Source organism: Gigantopelta aegis, chromosome 12 (assembly GCF_016097555.1).
Source record: "Gigantopelta aegis isolate Gae_Host chromosome 12, Gae_host_genome, whole genome shotgun sequence".
Classification (NCBI taxonomy): Eukaryota; Metazoa; Mollusca; class Gastropoda; order Neomphalida; family Peltospiridae; genus Gigantopelta; species Gigantopelta aegis.
In genome coordinates, this window is record NC_054710.1 from 1,297,019 (window position 1) to 1,316,867 (window position 19,849).

The 19,849-nt window shown below is 40.0% G+C and overlaps 1 protein-coding gene across 1 annotated transcript in view; it reads left to right on the forward strand.

Moving 5' to 3' along the window:
* The window catches only part of LOC121386547, a 118,520-nt gene that overhangs the window by 20,589 nt on the left and 78,082 nt on the right, over positions 1 to 19,849 (forward strand). The window contains exons 3-4 of the mRNA XM_041517485.1: positions 10,966 to 11,142; positions 17,324 to 17,535. Of these exons, the coding sequence (XP_041373419.1) occupies positions 10,966 to 11,142; positions 17,324 to 17,535 (389 nt within the window). The remainder of the gene's footprint in view (positions 1 to 10,965; positions 11,143 to 17,323; positions 17,536 to 19,849) is intronic.

A 19,849-nucleotide genomic window follows, 5' to 3' on the forward strand; every position in this document is an offset into this window, starting at 1 on the left:
TGACCTGTCAGCACCAGGGTCAGTAACTGTCGAGGTCGACACTTTGGCAGGTGTTTCGCCAGAGGGTGACCTGTCAGCACCAGGGTCAGTAACTGTCGAGGTCCACTCTTTGGCTGATGTTTCGCCAGAGGGGGATGTGTCTGCACCAGGGTCAGTAACAGTAACTGTCAATGACCTGTCAGCACCACAGTAACTGTCGAGGTCCACTCTTTGGCTGGTGTTTCGCCAGAGGGTGTTTCAGCACCAGGGTCAGTAACTGTCAGGTCCACCTTTGGAAGGTGTTTTGCTGGTGTTTCAGAGGGTGACCTGTCAGCACCAGGGTCAGTAACTGTCGAGGTCCACTCTTTGGCTGGTGTTTCGCCAGAGGGTGACCTGTCAGCACCAGGGTCAGTAACTGTCGAGGTCCACTCTTTGGCTGGTGTTTCGCCAGAGGGTGACCTGTCAGCACCAGGGTCAGTAACTGTCGAGGTCCACTCTTTGGCAGGTGTTTCGTCAGCTCTATGACGTGTCTACACCAGGGTCAGTAACTGTCGATGTCCACTCTTTGGCAGGTGTTTCGCCAGAGGGTGACCTGTCAGCACCAGGGTCAGTAACTGTCGAGGTCCACTCTTTGGCAGGTGTTTCGCCAGAGGGGGATGTGTCTGCACCAGGGTCAGTAACTGTCGAGGTCCACTCTTTGTCTGGTGTTTGCCAGGTGTTTAGCACCAGTCAGTAACTGTCAGGTCCACTCTTTGCTGGTGTTTCAGCTGTCCACCAGGGTCAGTAACTGTCGAGGTCCACTCTTTGGCTGGTGTTTTGCCAGAGACCTGGCAGCACCAGGGTCAGTAACTGTCGAGGTCCACTCTTTGGGGGTTTCGCCCACACCAGGGTCAGTAACTGTCGAGGTTGACTCTTTGGCTGGTGTTTCACCAGAGGGTGACCTGTCAGCACCAGGGTCAGTAACTGTCGAGGTCCACTCTTTGGCTGAGTGTTTGCTCTCAGAGGGTGACCTGTCTGCACCAGGGTCAGTAACTGTCGAGGTCCACTCTTTGGCAGGTGTTTCGCCAGAGGGGGATGTGTCACACCAGGGTCAGTAACTGTCGAGGTCCACCACTGGTGTTTCGCCAGAGGGTACCTGTCAGCACCAGGGTCAGTAACTGTCGAGGTCCACTGTTTGGCTGGTGTTTTGCCAGAGGGTGACCTGTCAGCACCAGGGTCAGTAACTGTCGAGGTGGACTCTTTGGCTGGTGTTTCGCCAGAGGGTGACCTGTCAGCACCAGGGTCAGTAACACAGGTCCACTGTTTTGAGAGGAGGTGTTTTTTTCACTCTTTGGCCGCCAGAGGGGGACCTGTCTGCACCAGGGTCAGTAACACCAGGGTCAGTAACTGTCGAGGTCCACTCTTTGGCTGGTGTTTCATAAGAGGAGGACCTGTCAGCACCAGGGTCAGTAACTGTCGAGGTCCACTCTTTGGCTGGTGTTTCGCCAGAGGGTGACCTGTCAGCACCAGGGTCAGTAACTGTCGAGGTCCACTCTTTGGCAGGTGTTTCGCCAGAGGGGGATGTGTCTGCACCAGGGTCAGTAACTGTCGAGGTCCACTCTTTGGCTGGTGTTTCGCCAGAGGGTGACCTGTCAGCACCAGGGTCAGTAACTGTCGAGGTCCACTCTTTGGCTGGTGTTTCGCCAGAGGGTGACCTGTCAGCACCAGGGTCAGTAACTGTCGAGGTCCACTCTTTGGCTGGTGTTTCGCCAGAGGAGGACCTGTCAGCACCAGGGTCAGTAACTGTCGAGGTCCACTCTTTGGCTGGTGTTTCGCCAGAGGAGGACCTGTCAGCACCAGGGTCAGTAACTGTCGAGGTCCACTCTTTGGCTGGTGTTTCGCCAGAGGGTGACCTGTCAGCACCAGGGTCAGTAACTGTCGAGGTCCACTCTTTGGCTGGTGTTTCGCCAGAGGGGGACCTGTCAGCACCAGGGTCAGTAACTGTCGAGGTCCACTCTTTGGCTAGGTGTTTCGCCAGAGGGTGACCTGTCAGCACCAGGGTCAGTAACTGTCGAGGTCCACTCTTTGGCTGGTGTTTCGTCAGAGGAGGACCTGTCTGCACCAGGGTCAGTAACTGTCGAGGTCGACTCTTTGGCTGGTGTTTCGCCAGAGGGTGACCTGTCAGCACCAGGGTCAGTAACTGTCGAGGTCCACTCTTTGGCTGGTGTTTCGTCAGAGGAGGACGTGTCTGCACCAGGGTCAGTAACTAATGAGGTCCACTCTTTGGCTGGTGTTTTGTAAGAGGAGGACGTGTCAGCACCAGGGTCAGTAACTGTTGAGGTCCACTCTTTGGCTGGTGTTTTGCCAGAGGAAGGATGCATTTACTAGGTGATCCTCGATTTTGTTCAAGACCAAGTCTGATAAGTGTGCACAGGTATATTTCGTCGGAGGAAGCTGTTCCCTCCTACTAAGGAGTTTCTTTTGGAAACATACCTTTGGCAACAGAATCTCCACGGCAAGATTTAAACTTCCTGTTAGCACATGAAGCACACAAGTGACTTGCTGATTCGATGGACTAATCACTGGTAACGATTGAATACTGGGCACTGTGGTCAAGAAGTACCCGGCAGCTTTAGCTACTGGGAACCTTTTGTCTGCTGCGAAAGTTGTGGCCTCATCTTTTTATAACACTGTTGGAGCAGGGCTTCTAGAATTTTATAAAAATCCACTAGCCATGGGATCAGTGATTTTAAAAATATACTAGCCATGATTAAAAATTCCAAGCCCTACTGTAAATGAATACAATTTTACTAATGGTAATAATCAGATATGTCACCTAAAGAGGGAGATAGAGCTTAAAAATCCTTAGGTTGAGGTTGGAAAGAGGGAACAGGAGATTCATATTTCAAAATATGTAAATGCATCAAAATATGTAAATGCATCATTTGACAAGGTTGTTTTTTTTCACTAGCCGTTGGGCTAGTTATAGTAGTTATTTACTAGCCCAACACTGAATATCACTAGCCATGGGAGTAGGGCTACCATAATCTAGAAGTCCTGGTTGGAGCAACTTTTCTTTCTCATCCAGGGCCCCATTCCACAAATAAATTGTAGCTAAGGTTAATTGTAATGAGTTTTACAAATGGCACTGTAACTTTACAGCCATTCCACAAGGCTACCTTACGGTAGTCGTAAGTGCCCATTTAATGACTAAAATATTCTTTCGGAACATCTTGGATGTATTCATTTGTATAACTTTGTCTGTTTATTTGCTAAGCTATAATTACCAAATGTATAAGACATGAGTTATCTCCCCTATTTTTGCGTGAAGGTCATATGGCCTAGACTGTTTTTCATCGAATGCCGAGTTTCATAAAAGGTATTTGGTGTATATTAAATCCATTTTTACACAAAAAGTATCCTTCTTAGAAAATGATAAACTCATCATCTAACTGCTATTTGACAACTATGTTAGTGGCTTTCAACTGCCTCGTACCTGTTGTAAATTTCCACAGTAATTTACAATGATAGTAAGCTATGCCACATTGCAGAATGGGATGGCAATCGTAGAACAAAATTAAGGTAGCGGTGGTAGGTATTTACAGCATTAGTAGTTCTAAGATCACTTCGTGGAATGGGGCCCAGGGCTTGTTTTGCTATGGTTTGGACTGTGAAGGTCAAAAAGTGGTGAAACCTGGGAAAAAATGATATAGAAATGATTTGTATCATTAGAAACGCTATGTTTTGTAGAACAATATATCAAAAATCCGCTTAAATCGGTTTTGGGGAATTTGTTTTATAAGTGTTTATATTTTAAGAAATTTTAGGAAATATAAATAAAAATGTGCTAGGTAACGTTACGTGTGACATCATTTAGCCAGTGCATGGTGTTTGAAAGTACAATGGTAACTAAGTTACTTAAATATGTCTCAGAACATTTGAGTGTCATAAAATGTCACGGTACAGCGAAACCATAATAAATATAACTTATAAAGCTGCATTTTAATCATACATTTTCATGTATTATACCATTTAAATCATACATTTTCATGTATTATACCATTTTAATCATACATTTTCATGTATTATACCATTTAAAGACCACTTTAAACAAAAGGTATTCTCACTTTGTATTCCCTGTGACATTTCCCACAAATATAACCTTTTTTACTGTTTAAAATATGAATATCTGTATACATAATGCATTTGTGATTATTTTAATTAAATATGGTCCTACTCTTTTTCTCTCCCAATTGACAAACTAAAACAACATTTGAAATGGCACTTAAATTCGTCGACAGTATACTTCTTTGAAACAAATAAACGTACAGTCGACACAGTTGCGTTGTTTATGATGAGTTTGAGCAGGAATGTCAACAAACGATAACAAGCACCCGAGTAGAATTAGGAAAAGGTGTAGATATTGAGAGCATGAAGGCAAATCTAGTATCCTATTTTATCCTATAACTTACCCATGATATCCATGTCATAAACCCATGTGATAATTTACTTTATTAACCCGGATAATAATGGTATGCAAATCTGCAAGATCTCTAGGTAATTTGTTGCTGTGGATGGGTCATTTACAAGCCAACAAGAACTGTACCTGAGCGAACGTTTTCAAAGATTTATTTAAAATGTGTGACGTCAAACTAATCTGTGCTAATCGTGATGACGTCATATTATCGATGGTGGCATCTCAGTACTGTAATTTACTAAACAACTGAATTAAAATGTTATTTTAGAAGTGTTATGGGATAAATAGAATTCGCTACTCGTGTTTTTTAATATATAAAATATCAACCTCGTCTAGTTAACCGATTAACATAGACTCGGTTGATATTTTCCATATTAAAAAATACTTGTGACGAATCCTCTATATATGACATGATATCACAGTGCATGATATGCTAAATCCATAGAGACCGTATCATCAAGCAAGGAATCGTTTGTACCCCAGAATCTTCCACCTACAGAAAGTTTACTGGTTCACCTGCTGGGGTAAACTCAAAATCAATGGCTTGGTCCCTAAGCAATGGTATCAAGAAATGTCAATTACGAGAGAAATGGATGCAGTATCAGAATGTTTGCTAGAGTGTTGGAAATAATGTATGCTCTTATCGCAAAATTGTGTAAGTTTACGATTACCTGTATACCATTCGTGACTAAAGTGAACACATCAAACTTACAATCATGACTGTAAATTCAGTTGAAGAATAATAAGATTTCAACATATATAGATTTGGAAGCACAACTTAAAAACAGAACAGCAACCCAAACACTGATATCAATTTCTTAATGGTAACACTAATGTAATGTACTTAAGTTTGGTGGCATTAAAGGTAGGGTCAACTCAAACAAGAGCCTTATGTGTTGGAAAGATGCATACCCGGACCATCAACACATACTGACACTTTAATAAATGAAAAACGCGTAATTTTAGAATTAATAAAAGAACATGATTATTCCTGCTAACTGGGGCAGCCATTTTGTTTTGTTTTTGAGATGTCCGGTGGTATAGCTTGGGGCGAAGTGACGTCAGCTCCGTCCATCTCCTCTATACACAGTGTAAATAAACGCTCTAAGTTACAACAAATCGCTTCGCTTTCATCAACCTGACTTGTAAAACAACATAAATGACTTGATTGTATAATGAACTATTTAACTAAATATATTTCAGTTTGCATCAATAGAACGAAATGAAGTTATAGTATTTTTCTTTTTTTAAAAACCCAAAGAAAAAAACAACATATTATTAGGCCTATTGTTAGGGTACATTCGAGCAAAAACTACCACTCAAGATACCCAAGTGATACTTTTCTTTTCTTTAGGATGAAGTAATTGGTCAGTTTTTGTCATTTTAGATTGGAAAGTCTACTTAAGCAATGGTTTTACAGAATTACTTACAGTAGTAACGTAGGGCGGCTGGTAATGTCCATTATGAATAGAGGGGTATCTGTGCGGTTATAACACAATACCCTGTGATCTTAATAAAAGAGGCATGTCTTTTTAGTGTGTCTAGACACAGTGTCCGTCTAAATATAAACCTGCCAATCCGGAACCACGGAAAAAAAATACCAATTAACTAAGAAAACATTCCGATTATTATTTCAGTACATGGGTTAATTTATGTACAAAACATAATAGTTATTTCAACACTTTGACAATGGTGGTTTATTTTGTATTGAAAAATAATATATAATTGTTACTGGCTTACTGGGATGGCTATTATTACAGAAGTTGCTGAGAACATTGCGATGCATCCGCAAAAATCAGGTATGTTTTGTTTCTTCAGTTCGAAGACTAATTCCTGACGTGACACGTTAGGTATTATGTAACCACCAGCTCGCCAGAGGGCGTATTCATTAGTATGGTACAAAATATTTTTGCTGCACCCGTTATATATATAATAGCCATCACATTTAACTGTTTTATTAATTAAGTATAAGATTATACTTGTTGATATTAAGCAATAATGTGCATTATATATCATTGAATATGCATACCAGGCCATATGCCTTAATTGTCCACTCCTTTAAAGAAGTCTTCTCGTCTTGTATAAAAGACAAAATACTTTTTTTTACCCCCTGCCCAAATCCCGCACCTGTTAACATTCTTCCTCAAAAATGTCTAGCCGACAAATATAGTATACATGTATCTGCACCCACTAAAAGGAAATTACTTTATTGTGTTCATCCATCAATGTTTGTAGCACTTTGAAGGTCAGGGATAGGATACACCCCGGAATCCGCGCCAGATAAAGTAAGTAAGCTATTTTAACGATATAAATCAGTTATTTTCTATATACATTGAGCCATATACTAGTATTAACGCATTACAATGCTAAACGCCCAGCTTTTAAGACTTGTGCTTAAGATTCCAATCTGCATAAATTAAGGGTGGATTTAGTTAGGTCTGGCGTAGAGGTTGGGGGTGGGGGGTGGAGGAGCAGGCGACCCGTTCCCCTAAATATATTCATGTGTCATTTTGTTTGGCTCAAAAAAAAAAATCATCATCAGGTTTGCACTTTTATGTGTTGATCCATATGCCCTTATTCCCTTAGCCCTCCTCCCAACTATTTCCTGGATCTGACCCTGTGGTCAGGTGATGCCTGTTGACCCCATTGATGATGAATTGAACTTTAACAACATTGTCTCTCGTTCATATTTAGTACCAGTATTCCATTTCATGCCCGGTCACCCTTTCCATAAACCATATATCCGCTCCTGAAAATAATCGGGAAAACATAAAAAAATGGAACTATTTTTCTACACGGATAATTATTACTATCATGATTCCAACTACTTTATGGAGTTCCACTTTGTATTCACTGGACCGGTCTCAGTGGTGTCGTGGTCAGGCCATCAGTCTACAGGCTAGTAGGTACTGGGTTCGGATCCCAGTCGAGGCATGGGATTTTTAATCCAGATACAGACTCCAAACCATGAGTGAGTGCTCTGCAAGGCTCATTGGGCAGGTGTAAACCACTTGCACCGACCAGTGATCCATAACTGGTTCAACAAAGGCCATGGTTTGTGCTGTCCTGCCTGTGAGAAGTGCAAATAAATGATCCCTTGCTGCCTGTCATAAAAGAGTAGCCTATGTGGCGAAAGCGGGTTTCCTCTAAAAAAGATAAAAAATCAATGTGCTCTAGTGGCATTGTTAAATAAAACAAACTTTACTTTTTTTGTGTTCATTGAAGCTGGTAGTCTCCTAAGACTGAGCAACGCCCTTGGTAGTACTATATGTGGCAAACAATTCAATCGCTTCAAAAAGAATTCCCAAAAGCAGATTTTAGCAGATTTTGAATATGTTCTACCAAAAAATATGCTTTGAATGATATCAAAATAATTTCTATACCATTTTTGTTTGGGGTCAGACCCTTCAAGGACCAGACTACTGGGGTGGAAGCAGATGTCACTGTCAGTGGGCCGCTCTCTGAACTAGTCTTTTGAGAGGTTGTCCAGAGGTCCTAGAATATTTTTTAAATTCACTTGTCATGGGGCCAGTGGATTTGAAAATTCTCTTGCCATGGTGAAAAATTCACTTGCCCAATTTTATTGTTGATAAAAGGAAAATACCCAGTAAATTAAAATAATTAACTTTTTAATGTACATTGTGCATACTGCGATCTTTAATTTGCCAATTTACACAACAGATACAAGTAGTCTCATTAAGCATACTTGATGGTATGTTTAGAAAAACTATTTCCATCGGTTTAGAATAAAGTTGCGAATGACAATTTTTAAATAATTGTTTCCACTAATACCACCTACATGTAAGCTATAAAAATAATCCACTTTACATAAATATGCGCAAAACGTGATATATCCATTTTTCATTTGCAGTAAAAATTACTTTTTTAATTAGCGTATATCGCGTTTTGATGAAAAACCCCCCAGGATTTACCCAATACAATTTATAAGGATCAATCGCGTTTAGCCCTTACTGACATACAATAATGGCTTTAACTAAAAAAAGAAAAAGAAAATGGTTTATATCGTGTTTTGCTCCTGAACTCTTCATATGTACCCGTATATCAACAATTAACAGCGTTAAAGACAAAAGAACATTTTGTCATTTATAAATGAATATATATATATATTTTTTTTATGAATGAGAACTCCTCCCCTCCCCCTAAACCCCCCAAAACCACACTAAAAACAAGAAAGACCCCCTCCAAAGAAACCAGAACATATACATGTAGGCTTAAAAAAACGTGTGTCTCATGTTTCATCCTTGAAAAAAATAGGGTAGGAACTTTTTCTTTTTAAAATCAAATCAACCCGAGAAACCGTAATCGACCGAGGTGTTCAGAATGTAGTTTGCTGATTGCAAAAAATGGGGATAATGATTTAAAAAAACTAAATTAATTAATTTTAATTTTTTTTTGCTTCAAAACATTTCAGGGTTATGGAATCTGTAAAAGTATTGAGGAATTCTGATGAACCCTATTTTGTATATATAGAGGATTCATCATAAATATTTTTTAATATGGAAAATATCAACCGAGTCTGTGTTAATCGGTGTTTGTCGAGGCTCTGCCGAAACAAATACCAGTTAACTAGATGAGGTTGATATTTTACATATTAAAAAACAGGAGTAGCGAATTCTATTTATCCTGTAACACTTCTAAAATAACATTTTAATGAAGATTTTTAGTAAATCACAGTACTGAAGTCGCCACCATCGATAATATGATGTCATCACGATTAGCACAGATTAGTTTGACGTCACACATTTTAAACAAATCTAGAAAAAGAAATATTTTTACCAAAATATTTTTAATGAAAGTTGTGAACATATTTGGAAAAATACATTCTGACCGAAAGTCTTTATTATCATTTTATGCAGCAAGATAAGTCTCCACAGCTATGGATGATACAGTGACATTTTGCATGCACAGTCAAGTTGTTTCAAAGTATACTAACAGTTCAGACATTTGAAATATTATTTGCTGAACTTTGAACAAATAATGTTTGTAAAGTCTATTAATCTGTTGCCCATCTTTATAAATTTAAACATAGATGGCAGTAGAAGGTTATAGCAGACTTAATTTTATTGTTACATTTGTAAATCATAATCTTTATATTCAGCATGTAATTTTTAAACAGTTATAATACAACATGATGCCTAGTGTCTTCCACAAGGACCACAATAAACGTGCAGTTTTTACACAGTTATAATACACAATAAACATTTGTAGTTTTTACACATAGTTATAATACACAATAAACATTTGTAGTTTTTACACAGTTATAATACACAATAAACATTTGTAGTTTTTACACATAGTTATAATACACAATAAACATTTGTAGTTTTTACACAGTTATAATACACAATAAACATTTGTAGTTTTTACACGTAGTTATAATACACAATAAACGTTTGTAGTTTTTACACAGTTATAATACACAATAAACATTTGTAGTTTTTACACATAGTTATAATACACAATAAACTTCTGTAGTTTTTACACATAGTTATAATACACAATAAACATTTGTAGTTTTTACACATAGTTATAATACACAATAAACATTTGTAGTTTTTACACATAGTTATAATACACAATAAACATTTTTAGTTTTTACACATAGTTATAATACACAATAAACTTCTGTAGTTTTTACACATAGTTATAATACACAATAAACATTTGTAGTTTTTACACATAGTTATAATACAACACAATGACTAGTGTCTTCCACAAGGACCACAATAAACGTGTAGTTTTTATGGTGAGACAATATTAACAGTAACTGGAAGACTTGAACAACAAATTAATGAGTTGAAATGTACTCACATGTATATATTGCCAGAATATGTTGATTATGGTAGTTGGAGGTGAATGCGCGGCTACTGGGGGTGGCAGGAGGCCCTTGTATACAATAAAAAAAATCATGAATATCAGATAGGGAAAAACTTTTACAACGGAAAATTCAGGAATTTTAATTTGAAAATTCTGTGGGTACCCTGATATATATATTTATCATCCATTAAAGGATTTTGTAGGAGATATCACTGGCACTGTAATTTGCGATATCTCCTAGAAAGTCTTGATTGGTCAAATTTTAATCACAAGACACTAGTTTGTTACATCACTGTGTTTGTTTCAGCGCTAAACCTATCATTAATGACGTCACGTCACTGCCGTTCTGCTAGTTAACGAGTCTACCGCTGCCAAATATAGTGACATTCAGCCCACATTACTGACATTGTTTACATCTGTCGCAAATGAAAAGAATGACAATTAATGGATAATAAAAAGAATACCCCCCTCGTGTCTTGCAAGCCTCGGATTTCATACTTTCATCAACTCGTGCTGATAAATTATGATATCACAAGACACTTGGGGAGAATATCCTCCCTCTTTCTCTCTCTCTCTCTCTCTCTCTCTCTCTCTCTCTCTCTCTCTCTCTCTCTCTCTCTCTCTCTCTCTCTGTCTCTCTCTGTCTCTCTGTCTCTGTGTGTATATATAATGTATTAATTTGTCTGTGACAGGTGTTTTGGATGTGGACCATGATCAAAGCTACAGTCGATGGATAGATGGGACAGATGTTGTATTTGATCAATTTAATAAAACTCGTCGTTATCCTGGTTCCATTGGCCTTATGTCTGGAAAAAGGTGGACCTTTAAGAACTCTAGTGATGGCTCCCAAATTTTATGTCGTTCTGGAAGTAAGTTTTAACTCATCTTGATCTTTCAGGTGAATAGTAAAGCTGCAGAGTGTATATATAGTTACGACACTGTAGCTATATTTACTAATACAAAATACAAATGTATTTACACTTTAAATAAATAAACCTGCATCTTTGATATATTACAATGGCAAACACACGCAAAAATAATTTCATTTTAGGATAGCAGATTTTATAAATTTATGGTGCTTATGCTTATATGTATCACAGAGCACTCGGTTTAAGGTTACGTTACATGTCACATGCCTATCAAGGCAGCTACGGCTTGAACTTAACCTTCTCACTATCCTGCCTGACATCATGCAAGTTAAGATACTCAGGTTACGTTACATGTCACACACCTATCCAGGTCAGGGCTTGAACTTAACCTTCTCACTATCCTGCCCGACATCATGCAAGTTAACATACTCAGGTTACGTTACATGTCACAACCTATCCAGGTCAGGGGATTGAACTTAACCTCCTCACTGTCCTGCCTGACATCATGCAAGTTAACATACTCAGGTTACGTTACATGTCACACACCTATCCAGGCAGCTATGGCTTGAACTTAACCTTCTCACTATCCTGCCTGAGATCATGCAAGTTAAGATACTCAGGTTACGTTACATGTCACACACATATCCAGGGCAGGGCTTGAATTTAACCTTCTCTTTATCCTGCCTGACATCATGCAAGTTAACATACTCGGGTTATGTTACATGTCACACACCTGTCCAGGCAGCTACGGCTTGAACTTAACCTTCTGACTATCCTGCCCAACATCATGCAAGTTAAGATACTCCGGTTACGTTACATGTCACACACCTATCCAGGGCAGGGCTTGAATTTAACCTTCTCATTATCCTGCCTGACATCATGTAAGTTAACATACTCAGGTTACGTTACATGTCACACACCTATCCAGGCAGCTACGGCTTGAACTTGACCTTCTCACTATCCTGGCCAACATCATGCAAGTTAAGATACTCAGGTTACGTTACATGTCACACACCTATCCAGGCAGCTATGGCTTGAACTTAACCTTCTCACTATCCTGCCTGACATCATGCAACTTAACATACTCAGGTTACGTTACATGTCACACAACTGTCCAGGCAGCTACAGCTTGAACTTAACCTTCTCACTATCCTGCCTGACATCATGCAAGTTAAGATACTCAGGTTACGTTACATGTCACACACCTATCCAGGGCAGGGCTTGAACTTAACCTTCTCACTATCCTGCCTGACATCATGCAAGTTAAGATACTCAGGTTACGTTACATGTCACACACCTATCCAGGCAGCTACGGCTTGAACTTGACCTTCTCACTATCCTGCCTGACATCATGCAAGTTAAGATACTCAGGTTACGTTACATGTCACACACCTATCCAGGCAGCTACGGCTTGAACTTAACCTTCTCACTATCCTGCCTGACATCATGCAAGTTAACATACTCAGGTTACGTTACATGTCACACACCTATCCAGGCAGCTACGGCTTGAACTTAACCTTCTCACTATCCTGCCTGACATCATGCAAGTTAAGATACTCAGGTTAAGTTACATGTCACACACCTATCCAGGGTTTACTTAAGGGTCCTTGAACTTAATCTTCTCACTATCATGCCTGACATCATGCAAGTTAAGATACTCAGGTTACGTTACATGTGTCACACACCTATCCAGGCAGCTACGGCTTGAACTTAACCTTCTCACTATCATGCCTGACATCATGCAAGTTAAGATACTCAGGTTACGTTACATGTCACACACCTATCCAGGACTGACGTGACAGGGCTTGAACAGTCAGAAGGTTAACCTTCTCACTATCCTGCCTGACATCATGCAAGTTAACATACTCAGGTTACGTTACATGTCACACACCTATCCAGGCAGCTACGGCTTGAACTTAACCTTCTCACTATCCTGCCTGACATCATGCAAGTTAAGATACTCAGGTTACGTTACATGTCACACACCTATCCAGGCAGCACGGCTTGAACTTAACCTTCTCACTATCCTGCCTGACATCATGCAAGTTAACATACTCAGGTTACGTTACATGTCACACACCTATCCAGGGCAGGGCTTGAACTTAACCTTCTCACTATCCTGCCTGACATCATGCAAGTTAACATACTCAGGTTACGTTACATGTCACACACCTATCCAGGTCAGGGCTTGAACTTAACCTTCTCACTATCCTCACTATCAAGTTAAAATACCTGACATCATGCAAGTTACTGTCTTGATACTCATGGTTACGTTAACATACTCAGGTTTACATGTCACACACCTATCCAGGCAGCTCCACGGCTTGAACTTAACCTTCTCACTATCCTGCCTGACATCATGCAAGTTAAGATACTCAGGTTACGTTACATGTCACACACCTATCCAGGGCAGGGCTTGAACTTAACCTTCTCACTATCCTGCCTGACATCATGCAAGTTAACATACTCAGGTTACGTTACATGTCACACACCTATCCAGGCAGCTACGGCTTGAACTTAACCTTCTCACTATCCTGCCTGACATCATGCAAGTTAAGATACTCAGGTTACGTTACATGTCACACACATATCCAGGGCAGGGCTTGAACTTAACCTTCTCACTATCCTGCCTGACATCATGCAAGTTAACATACTCAGGTTACGTTACATGTCACACACCTATCCAGGCAGCTACGGCTTGAACTTAACCTTCTCACTATCCTGCCTGACATCATGCAAGTTAAGATACTCAGGTTACGTTACATGTCACACACCTATCCAGGCAGCTACAGCTTGAACTTAACCTTCTCACTATCCTGCCCGACATCATGCAAGTTAAGATACTCAGGTTACGTTACATGTCACACACCTATCCAGGCACACCTATCCAGGTCAGGGGATTGAACTTAACCTTCTCACTATTCTGCCTGACATCAGGTTACGTTAACATGTCACACACCTATCCACACGGCTTGAACTTAATCTCACTATCCTGCCTGACATCATGCAAGTTAAGATACTCAGGTTACGTTATATGTCAGACACATATCCAGGGCAGGGCTTGAACTTAACCATCTCACTCTCCTGCCTGACATTATGCAAGTTAAGATAGTCAGGTTACGTTACATGTCACACACCTATCCATGTCAGGGCTTGAACTTAACCTTCTCACTATCCTGCCCAAAATCATGCAAGTTAACATACTCAGGTTACGTTACATGTCACACACCTATCCAGGGCAGGGCTTGAACTTAACCATCTCACTATCCTGCCTGACATCATGCAAGTTAAGATACTCAGGTTACGTTACATGTCAGACACATATCCATGTCAGGGCTTGAACTTAACCATCTCACTATCCTGCCCAACATCATGCAAGTTAAGATACTCAGGTTACGTTACATGGCACACACACCTATCCAGGCAGCTACGGCTTGAACTTAACCTTCTCACTATCCTGCCCAACATCATGCAAGTTAAGATACTCAGGTTACGTCACATGTCACACACCTATCCAGGGCAGCTACAGCTTGAACCTAACCTTCTCACTACAGGACGACCATCCTAATAGAAATAGGTTTCCGAAATTTTGTGATATTTTAATTTTTATGCGCGAACGCCCTTTACAAAAGAATAATTTAAAGCATGCAAAAAGGCCATTTTTTATCAAAGTAATATTAAACAGCGCGAATAATGTCATGTTTGACATATATTTGCAAAATGACAATAAAAATGAGTATATAATTATTATATGTGAATTAGAACTTCCCCATAAAAAGACCCTCCCCCACCCACATACACACCAAAAATCATCAACAGGTTCACACAAAATCCCCTTAAAACCCACTTTATTAGCAAATATTGCATTACCGTTTAAGACTCCCACCTACAGATTAGTAAAACGGTGACAAACAAAATGAATACATAACCTATTCGAGTATAAAAAAATAAGAAATACAATTTTCATATATGGCTTCCCTATTTATGTAGGTTTGTAATCTTTACTTCAGATGTAATTGTGTACAGTCATCTATCGTGTTCATATCAATTAATTTAATTTGTGTAGAAGTTTACAAGAACTGTGTTTATGGTCAATGTCTAATCACAAAGGTAAGAGCAATGTGTTTTTTTGCAGTTATTCATACAGTTGGTCACATGATCTCCTTTCACGTGACCATGCTAGTGATAGGCTGCCATCTCTGTAGACTGTAGGACTTGGTCGTAGACATAAAGTCTGCATCAATTAACTGCAGTGGCGTCGGCAGCATTTTCTATTGGGGGGGGCACCTGTGTAGTGGGATATGACACAGGAACCTTTTTAATGTTATTAATAAGCGAAAAGGTTAAAATTTCCTGGGATTGGGTGGCCCCCTGCCCCCCTGGCTTCACCACTGATTAATTGAATTGCGTAAGAAGGAGATTTCTGTTTATTGTCATTAAAAACTTCCGATGAGGCTAGCAGAGAAACAAAGAAGGCAGAGCATTAAGCCAACTCCTTTGTGTTTGACAGCTATGAATTTTAAAGTCGGCAACATTGAACATTATTTTTAACAAGTATTTTTGTTTGCAATTTACTTATTCAGTTCCCTTGTGTTTATAAAACAGTACGTAACAAATGAAGAATAGCAATAAAATATTATGTTGTTCCCCAGTGTATTATTAATAAATGTAATTAGTTGTTTAAAAGAAAACAAATTGAGTGAATTTGAAAACAAATCTGGATATTTGGCATCAATTCCAGAATTCCGAGTACGTGGTGAAAATTACGGATTTTTCAGAAAATTCCAGAAAATTGGTCGGCCTGGACTATACTGCCCGACATCCTGCAAGTGAACAGACTGTACACAGCACATATACAGTGCATTAATTCCCCAGTTCATATTCCCTGCCGTTTTGCATTCACTCGTACGCCACACACCTACAGGATCAGAAGTTGAGGTTTCCGCACTCACTCGTACGCCGCACACCTGCAGGACCAGAAGTTGAGGTTTCCGCACTCACTCGTACGCCGCACACCTGCAGGACCAGAAGTTGAGGTTTCTGCACTCACTCGTACGCCGCACACCTGCAGGACCAGAAATTGAGGTTTCCGCACTCACTCGTGCGCCGCACACCTACAGGACCAGAAGTTGAGGTTTCCGCACTCACTCGTACGCCGCACACCTACAGGACCAGAAGTTGAGGTTTCTGTCCTGGGAGCCATAAACAATAGTTGACACTTTTCAGAAGCTGTTTGAAAGTCATCTGGAGCTATGAGTAATTTTAGAGATAAGCGATCCAAAGCTTACTTCTTGACTCAAAATAACATTAAACTGATCTTTTGTTTTATATACTATGGGGTGGGCTGGTTAAAAAACCCCAAAACAACCTTGCCCTTAATTTTGGCAATATTTTCATAATATTCTAGAAATGTATCATCATCATTGGTCAGTAAGTCAGTAATATTACACTGTGCCATTCTCCTTATACTGGGACATGGCCTTTAGGTCAAATTAATGTAAGTTGTGTAAGTAAGGTGCAACATTGAAAGAAAGTTAACTATAAATTTACTGCAATTATTTTCCATCATACATGTTTTTACATGTGTGCACACATGCGCACACACACACACACTGACGGAATATATTTATAATGTTTTGATCAGACATTGTGGTGTAGGATTTGAAGTGAAAACATGTGCTGTCCCTCATTAGGTAAAAGTATACCCCTAATCCAAACCCTAACCCTAACCCTAACCCAGGCCCAGGCCCAGGCCCAGGCCCAGGGGTATAAAACAGGCTAGCCCACTTTAACCCCCAGGTATAGTTTGGCGGGGGGTATATTTTGGGCTATTACACCGGTGGTAAAGTGCTCCCTTGAAGCATGGTTGGATCGGTGGGCCCATTGGGCTATTTCTCGTTCCAGCATGTGCACCTTGACTGGTATATCAAAGGCCGTGGTATGTGCTATCCTGTCTGTGGGATGGTGCATATAAAAGATACATTGCTACTAATAGTAAAATGTGGTGGGTTCCTCTCTAAGACTATTTGTCACAATTATAAAATGTGGTGGGTTCCTCTCTAAGACTATTTGTCACAATTATAAAATGTTTGACATCCTGTAGCCGATAATTAATAAAGCAATGTGCTCTTGTGTACGCAAACTGTTATTATTATTTTTAAAATCTTTTTACTCTTTACAGATGACCATTTTTATGTGTTTTCAAGCTTCTATGGTGTAAAGGACTTTTCTTCATCAGAACATCTGGTGAAAAGATCACTAGCGTCAGTGTTTGCCTTTGGTCCTGCACGGAGTCGCCGTGGTTCTAAGGCGTATCTAACAAGTAAATCGGGGGATCCTTATGGATTGTTCTGGACTCCAAAACATCCTCGTGAGATGGGCAAGTTCTTGAAGGTAAATTGTCGGGGTTTTCCCACTCAGAACTTTATTTTTGTCTTTTCTGCCCATGTATTCTTGATTGTAAATCAGGAAATTAATGCGAGCAAGTTATCAATGTAAAAATAATTTCTACTGATATTTTGGTAAATTATATCTTTAGATCTCATAAACCAAAGCTACACGTTATCCATTGCTATCAAAAGGAGTGAATTAAGTCAATGTTAGAGAATCGTCGTCTCTTCTTACAAAAACTGAAAAAGTATTCATATATGTTTCACTACTGGCAAGGACCTGGATTGTATAATGGTTTATTAAACAAATGACTTTTCATCATTAAGTATTTCACAACTGGTAGTTATAATATTGACAGTCTCTGGTTCGTGTACAACCCATGTCTGTCCGTGGGTGGGTGTCTGTGTATTTCACAACTGGTAGTTATAATATTGACAGTCTCTGGTTCGTGTACAACCCATGTCTGTCTGTGGGTGGGTCTCTGTGTATTTCACAACTGGTAGTTATAATATTGACAGTCTCTCGTTTGTGTACAACCCATGTCTGTCTGTGGGTGGGTCTCTGTGTATTTCACAACTGGTAGTTATAATATTGACAGTCTCTCGTTTGTGTACAACCCATGTCTGTCTGTGGGTGGGTCTCTGTGTATTTCACAACTGGTAGTTATAATATTGACAGTCTCTGGTTCGTGTACAACCCATGTCTGTCTGTGGGTGGGTGTCTGTGTATTTCACAACTGGTAGTTATAATATTGACAGTCTGTGGTTCGTGTACAACCCATGTCTGTCTGTGGGTGGGTGTCTGTGTATTTCACAACTGGTAGTTATAATATTGACAGTCTCTGATTCGTGTACAACCCATGTCTGTCTGTGGGTGGGTGTCTGTGTATTTCACAACTGGTAGTTATAATATTGACAGTCTCTGGTTCGTGTACAGCCCATGTCTGTCTGTGGGTGGGTGTCTGTGTATTTCACAACTGGTAGTTATAATATTGACAGTCTCTGGTTCGTGTACAACCCATGTCTGTCTCTGGGTGGATCTCTGTGTATTTCACAACTGGTAGTTATAATATTGACAGGCTCTGGTTCGTGTACAACCCATGTCTGTCTCTGGGTGGATCTCTGTGTATTTCACAACTGGTAGTTATAATATTGACAGGCTCTGGTTCGTGTACAACCCATGTCTGTCTGTGGGTGGGTGTCTGTGTATTTCACAACTGGTAGTTATAATATTGACAGGCTCTGGTTCGTGACCCATGTCTGTCTGTGGGTGGATCTCTGTGTATTTCACAACTGGTAGTTATAATATTGACAGTCTCTCGTTTGTGTACAACCCATGTCTGTCTGTGGGTGGGTCTCTGTGTATTTCACAACTGGTAGTTATAATATTGACAGTCTCTGGTTCGTGTACAACCCATGTCTGTCTGTGGGTGGATCTCTGTGTATTTCACAACTGGTAGTTATAATATTGACAGTCTCTCGTTCGTGTACAACCCATGTCTGTCTGTGGGTGGGTCTCTGTGTATTTCACAACTGGTAGTTATAATATTGACAGTCTTTGGTTCGTGTACAGCCCATGTCTGTCTGTGGGTTGATCTCTGTGTATTTCACAACTGGTAGTTATAATATTGACAGTCTCTGGTTCGTGTACAACCCATGTCTGTCTGTGGGTGGATCTCTGTGTATTTCACAACTGGTAGTTATAATATTGACAGTCTCTGGTTCGTGTACAACCCATGTCTGTCTGTGGGTGGATCTCTGTGTATTTCACAACTGGTAGTTATAATATTGACAGTCTCTGGTTCGTGTACAACCCATGTCTGTCTGTGGGTGGGTCTCTGTGTATTTCACAACTGGTAGTTATAATATTGACAGTCTCTGGTTTGTGTACAACCCATGTCTGTGTATTTCACAACTGGTAGTTATAATATTGTCTCTGGTTCGTGTACAACCCATGTCTGTCTGTGGGTGGGTGGGTGTCTGTGTATTTCACAACTGGTAGTTATAATATTGACAGTCTCTGGTTCGTGTACAACCCATGTCTGTCTGTGGGTGGATCTCTGTGTATTTCACAACTGGTAGTTATAATATTGACAGTCTCTGGTTCGTGTACAACCCATGTCTGTCTGTGGGTGGATCTCTGTGTATTTCACAACTGGTAGTTATAATATTGACAGTCTCTGGTTCGTGTACAACCCATGTCTGTCTGTGGGTGGATCTCTGTGTATTTCACAACTGGTAGTTATAATATTGACAGTCTCTGGTTCGTGTACAACCCATGTCTGTCTATCTCTGTGTATTTCACAACTGGTAGTTAT